The sequence below is a fragment of the Stegostoma tigrinum genome, chromosome 43 (assembly GCF_030684315.1).
Source record: "Stegostoma tigrinum isolate sSteTig4 chromosome 43, sSteTig4.hap1, whole genome shotgun sequence".
Taxonomy (NCBI): Eukaryota; Metazoa; Chordata; class Chondrichthyes; order Orectolobiformes; family Stegostomatidae; genus Stegostoma; species Stegostoma tigrinum.
The window spans coordinates 2,583,804-2,590,306 of NC_081396.1; the positions used below are offsets into that span (position 1 = coordinate 2,583,804).

The 6,503-nt window shown below is 43.6% G+C and overlaps 1 protein-coding gene across 3 annotated transcripts; it reads left to right on the top strand.

Annotated features, from left to right (window-relative positions):
- The first annotated feature begins 247 nt into the window (after window positions 1-247).
- Window positions 248-5,988, top strand: LOC125449116 (gastrula zinc finger protein XlCGF49.1-like). 3 transcript variants are annotated; one of them, XR_009443169.1, is made up of 3 exons: window positions 248-423; window positions 1,644-2,626; window positions 4,820-5,988. XR_009443169.1 is itself a non-coding variant. In XM_059641860.1 (3 exons), the coding sequence occupies exon 2, from the start codon at window positions 1,891-1,893 to the stop codon at window positions 2,437-2,439; it is 549 nt and encodes a 182-aa protein (XP_059497843.1). In that variant the 5' UTR covers window positions 248-423; window positions 1,644-1,890; the 3' UTR covers window positions 2,440-2,475; window positions 4,820-5,988. The 3 variants fall into 3 exon arrangements, 2 of the variants coding, with proteins under 2 accessions (XP_059497843.1, XP_048380731.1); XM_059641860.1 differs by having other exon boundaries at window positions 1,644-2,475; XM_048524774.2 differs by lacking the exon at window positions 4,820-5,988 and having other exon boundaries at window positions 1,644-3,854.
- Window positions 5,989-6,503: the final 515 nt, after the last annotated feature.

The window sequence follows — 6,503 nt, forward strand, 5'->3', positions numbered from 1 at the left end:
GTGGGCGGGCAGGGGCAGGTTCCCGAGCGGCTTCAGGCTCCTAACCGGAGCTGGCAGCAGGTTGCACTGGAAACCCTGGCTCCAGGTGGAGGTGTGGGAAAATGGCTGGGGGCGGGGCTCCGAGCGCCCAGCCGGCAAGGTGGAACCCCATGACGTCACGCACGAGCTCCCCCGTTTCTATTGGCTGCTTCAGGTAAACACCATCTCCCATTGTGAACGTCATAATGCGGAAGTCGTCCATCTTGCCTTAGAATGAGACTCCGCCCTTTTTGCAACATCTGGGAGCACAGCAATGTCTCCCCTTTTTCCATTTCTTTTCTCATCCCGGGAGGGAGTGAGACGGAGAAAATTGTTCACTTACAGCAATTCAAAGTACTGGAAGTCAATCCAGTGAAGGAACCGACTGTCCAAAAGTTGTTTCAGGTATGTGTGTCTCCCTTAAACCTATTGTTTGTATTTGTATTACGTTTGTTTGCCTGGCGAAAACAGATGGTCAGGATTTAGGGGGCAGTAAATTTAGAACCACTTAGCCCCATCCACTGTCTAAGCCCTCTGGCCTTGCAAGATTGTTACCTTCAAGTAGCCTATCCAGTGCATTTTGAAATAATCAATCGCCTTCACTTCTAGTGATGACTGAGGCAAATTTCTTTTTTAGGATCTGCAGGATAGTATTTGCAGACATAACTGTCAGAACCAGCTTGATCTGAAGATCTGACAGAGTCACTTGACCTTTTGGATACAAATATCATTGAACTTTGAATCTGAAAGGAGGAATGATTAACCATTCTGTCTCCTCCAGACAGCAATGTGACTGGAAAACAATGAACTTCAGACTGATACTGCCTCCTTTATGCACCATCTTTGTGGGGAAGGGGAAAACTGTTCACTGGCAGCAACCGAGGGGAAAGAAAGTGAATCCAGGGATGTGCAGATTTTGGAAAGCTTGGTTCCTATTCCTGTCGGTCTTACAGACGCTGACATTTTTTTGCTCTCTCAGTTTGACACATTTTCTTGTCAGGCTAAAAGGAATGGCCTCCTTCTTAATATTCACAGTTAAAAGAATGATTTACTCGGGGAAAGCTGATATTTTAGGAGAGCCTAAATTACAGATATTTCTTGTGTTATTACATGATTGATTTTCAACATATTGTTTATAAATTTATAAATCTAAGTGCTATTATCATTGCTTCTAGTCTTGTAATACAACACAGTATTAAAAAAATGACTGGTCCAGGTCATGGTTGCTCCCTACCCAAATAAAGTTATTGTTCACTTTCCTGTTGTATCTCCCATAATTGATTACAGCTTTATACAGTACTCATTTTAGTCCACCAAATATCTACATGTTTATAGGAAGTATGGGTCTGTCACTCGGTATGATCACCCAAATGTGAATTTAGAGACTGCATGGTCGGCACAACATTGTGGGCTGAAGGGCCTGTTCTGTGCTGTACTGTTCTATGTTCTATGTTCTACGTTCTATATCATGTACCGCAGAGTGAGAAGGGAGACAAGGCATTGGGACACGAGATTTTTAGGGAACAAGAGAGAAAGGAATGTTTGATTGAAACTAGAATTGTGTGTTCTGTACTTCTATCCAAGACTGACAGCGATTATGACTTCTATGATTTTGTTTTGCACAGTCACTCGATTCTTCGGGACTTGAAATTCATTGGCCTGCGAATCTAGAAGGAGAAACATTTGACAAGTTTTGATGCTTCACAAGTTTTGAAACATCATTGTGACCAGGAAAGAGCCAGGAAATGACCTCTGAGTGGGGGTGAGAATATTCCAGCATAGATTCTGTGGAAAGGGCTTTAAAGAGCTAAACCACCATAGTAAGCTATACATCATTTAACAGCGAGGAGAGACTGTACATGTGTTCTGTTGATGAGACTCGAACTGAACATCAGATACAACGACAGCTGCAACATGATGAAACCATGGAAATGTGAGGACTGTGGGAAGGACTTCTGTACCCCATCTGCACTGGAAACACATCAACGCTGTCACACTGGGGAGATGCCATTCACCTGCTCTGAGTGTGGGAAGGGATTCACTCAGTCATCCAACTTGCTGAGACATCAGCGCGTTCACACTGGGGAGCGGCCATTCACTTGCTCTGAATGTGGGAGGGGATTCATTGATTCTTCCAACCTGCAGATTCATCAGCGAGTTCACACTGGGGAGAAGCCGTTCACCTGTTCTGAGTGTGGGAAAAGATTTACTCATTTATCCAATCTACTGAGACATCAGCGAGTTACCCGGAGGGAGAGGCCATTGAGCTGCCCCGAGTGTGGGAAGGTGCTTCGTGATTCATACAGCCTGCGCATGCACCAGCGAGTTCACACAGGGGAGAAGCCATTCACATGTTCTGAGTGTGGGAAGGGATTCACTCAGTCATCCAACCTGCTGCGACACCAGCGAATTCACAAGTGATGACAGGGTTTGGATTCTGCTGTTAATCACACCCAGGTCTGAACCATGGTCACTCTGACACTTAGCAAAAGGGAAGGGTCAGAGTGTTTCACAACTTTTGTCCAATGAGTTGATTCTTGAGTATTTTGTTCTGAAAATTGTCTTATGTGTGATCACGTGGATCATTGATGCAGTAAATACTTTGAAGGTATGTAGCATGTAACTTGCATTTCTGTTTGGAACTGCATACAGCACATCATGTGGCCCGAGATATAGCTTGTGGGACTGACCAGGTTCTTTTAGTGAACATATTTTAGGTTTCTCATGGCAGGCTGTTGCAGATTTGCTCTTGGGTAATCTGTAGCTTGATTGGTGGAGTTTCTGAGGGGAAATAAAGCAAGGCAATTTGCCTAGCTTGGATTGGGCGGTGATGGTGGTGGGGGTGGGGAGGAATAAGCCTGAGAGGTGACTTCAGTGTCGCAGTGAGCTTTGTGGCAGGAAGTAGCCAGTTCAATAGTTAACAACAAACTAAAGAACTGCAGATGCTGGAAATCAGGAACAGAAATTACTGGAAAAAGTCAGCAAATCTGGTAGCATCTCTGGAGAGAAAACAGAGTTAATGTTTCAGATCCAGTGACCCTTCTTCAGTTCTCACAGATATCTCGATTGCCACAAACCATTAGGAACAAACCCACACAGGAGCTGGAAAGCAAAATCGTGGGGAGAAGGAGTGAACAGGAATCATATTATCATGGAAAAGGTGGCAGAAATGAAAGAACAGATTTTCATTGAAATGCTGAGAAATGTAGTGCAGAAGATGGAATTGAGTGAAAAGAACTGATTGTGTTTTCACTGTCTTAGGGATGAAAGTTTAAAGGCAAATTGTCAGAGATTAAAAAGTAATCCAGTGAAAATGGCTGGTGTTTCTCCAGCAAAAGTTGTACCAAAAAGTTAAAAGTTGTGAGCAACCTGCTCCTTCTAATGGATTCACCATCGGGGCAAAAACAGACAGCAGGGATTTTGGTGGATTAATATTTAAAAGGAAGTAACACCAATATTTTTCTCTGATAGAGGTGAGAAAGATTGTAAGCCTGAGAGCAACTAGCTCAGCTCAGATCTTATTGATAGAAGAAAATTTCTTCAAGAGCTTACCTGTTTTAATAGTGTATTGTTCGTAATTGTGTGCAAACTCCATTGTTTAGAATGAATTTAGATGATACTCTGGTAAATAAGTGTTATTTTTGGTTTTATTTCAAAATTACAAATGAATGATGTGGCTGAATCATTGGAATTGACATAATGGGGTGTATTGTGTTCCCACAATCTGTGATGGTGTCCTATAATTCAGGATCTTAGTCTGTGAGTAAACATTCCTTGCCTATTTGTAATCCAGCTGAGCAAAGAACTGAGTCAAATAAAAATACTGATGTATCTACTCCAGGCATGGACACTACTGAAGCAGCAAAAGCGCTTGCAATTCACAAGTGAAATATTTTTAAGACAAAGGCCTTGGGGAGCTCAAAGTGATCATAACACTGAAGAGTGAATTAAATGTAAAATAAAAATGACCTGTGGCTTCTGGAAATCTGAAACAAAACTATAAATTGCGGTAGAAACTCAGCCAATCTGGTCGCAGTTATGGAGAGAAAATAGAGTGTATGTTTTGAGTCCAGTGACCCTTCTTCAGAATGGATCTGGACTTGAAATGGTAACTCTGCTCTTTTTCCAGAAATGCTGCCTGACCTGAGTTTCTCCGGCAATTTCTGTTTTTATCATTGAATTAGACATGTTTTCCAGTGATGAAACAATACAGAATACAACAGTAAGGGGTTCTGCAATGAACAACTCACAATGAATTGTATGGAAGGCTCAAAGTACAAAGAAGAATGAAAGTCCAAACTAACAAATGTGTTGATGGCACTCGCAGTGAAATCGATGTCCTTCTGAATGTGATCAAGAAAAAACTGGCAGATTACACTTTATTTCAAGATCAGATCAACCAATAATATCAAACCCTGCTCTTGAACATGCAAGAGAATTTTGATAATGTGACCGAGGAAGATTGTAACTACGGAAGGGTTGAGTTGTTGGTCTTTAAGGCAAACCAAATGCATTTTGCAGTTGGTTATGATACCACAGATGTTCAAATCTTCTTCAAGCGAAATAATTCTATAAGTTTAAGTGCTTAACTGAAAAACTTCAGAGGGCTGAAAGCACATGTCAAAGGTTTGTGGCTTAACCCTCGCTTAGTCCCTAAACAGAACAAGTGGACCTTCAAGAATTTTTGGAAACGAGGGAACTTTTGGGGAATAAAAGTAAAACTGAAGTTGAGGCACACATCGATTATATACGATAATGGTTAGCATCAGAGGGCTTACTTTGTTTTACTTCTTCCCTGCAGAAAGGAGTCCAAATACAGGCCGGACCATTGCAGAAAGATGTTTTTGGATCTTTGGATTCAGCCCTCGGGTTGTCTGCTGGCTCTGTCTAGAACATATTTGTCATTCCTTGGTCTCTCCCACTGGCCCTACAAGTTTATTTTCAAAAAGCATCCTGGAATTTTAAAGATGTTATCACTATATTGAACTGCACTGTACTACAAAAGGGTGGCTTAGCGTTTTAGCACTACTGCCTCACAGCGCTGAGGACTGGGGTTCGATTCCAGAATCAGGTGACTGTGAGGAGTTTGCACATCCTCCCTGCTGTGGGTTTGCTCCAGGTGCTCCGGTTTCCTCCCACACTCAAAAGATGTGTAGAATAGGCGGATTGGCCATGCTAAACTGCCCATAGTTTCTAGGGATATTTTGGGTTAGGTGGGTTAGACATGGGAAATACAGGGATAGTGGAATGAATCTGGGTGGGATGCTCTTGGAAGACAGGCAGTGTGGACTTGTTGGGCCGAATGGCCTGTTTCCATACCGTAATGATTCTACGATTCTAGTTATGCAGTACTAGCAAAATAAGTTATTTTAATTTTTATACTGTCCAGTTCAACTTATTTTTGAGGTAGTTCAGGAGAACATGTTAGGGGGAGGAAAGGGGACAGACAGACAGTGCAGAGATCCCCTGTGGGCATTCCCCTCAGCAATAAGTATACCATTTTGGATACTGCTGGGGGGGATGACCTACCAGAGGAAAGCCATAGTAGTCAGTTCTCTGGCACTGAGCCTGACACTGTGGCAAAGAAGGGAAGGGGGCAGAATAGAAAAGTACTCGTGGTAGGGGACTCGATAGTTAGGGGAATCGACAGGAGATTTTGTGGGCAAGATCGGGATTCCCGGAAGGTATGTTGCCTCCCTGGTGCCAGGGTCCGGGACGTCTCCGATCGGGTGTATAAAGTTCTAAAAGGGGAGGGCGAACAGCCAGAAATCGTGTTACATATTGGCACAAATGATATAGCCAGAAATAGGATTGAGGATATAAAAAGTGATTTCAGGGAGTTAGGATGGAAGCTGCAGAGCAGGACGAACAGAGTAGTGTTCTCTGGTTTACTACCGGTGCCACGAGATAGCGAGGTGAGGAACAGGGAGCGGGCGCAGCTGAACACGTGGCTACGCAGCTGGTGTAGGAGGGAGGGCTTCAGATATGTTGATAATTGGGATGCCTTCTGGGGAAGGTGGGACCTGTACAAGAAGGACGGGTTGCATCTGAACTGGAAGGGGACCAATGTCCTGGGTGGAAGGTTTGCTCGAGTAGTTCGAGAGGGTTTAAACTAGTATGGCAGGGGGGTGGGAACCTGAGCTGTATACCAGAGGTGAGCGTTGATGCAGGTGAGGCAGTAGCAAGAGGTAGACCAGCTAGTGGGAAGGATTTTCCTGGGAAGGAACCAAGGGATCGGTTAAAGTGTGTTTGCTTTAATGCAAGGAGTATCAGGAATAAAAGTGATGAACTTAGAGCATGGATCAGTACCTGGTGCTATGATGTTGTGGCCATAACAGAGACATGGGTTTCTCAGGGGCAGGAATGGTTGCTGGATGTTCCAGGGTTTAGAACATTTAAAAAGAATAGGGAGGGGGGAAAAAGAGGAGGGGGTGTAGCACTACTAATCAGAGAGGGTATCACAGCTACAGAAGCTTCCTTTGTCG

Coding starts and splice junctions, on each gene's coding strand:
- LOC125449116 (XM_059641860.1), top strand. CDS start 1,891: ATGAGACTCGAACTGAACATCAGATACAACGACAGCTGCAACATGATG.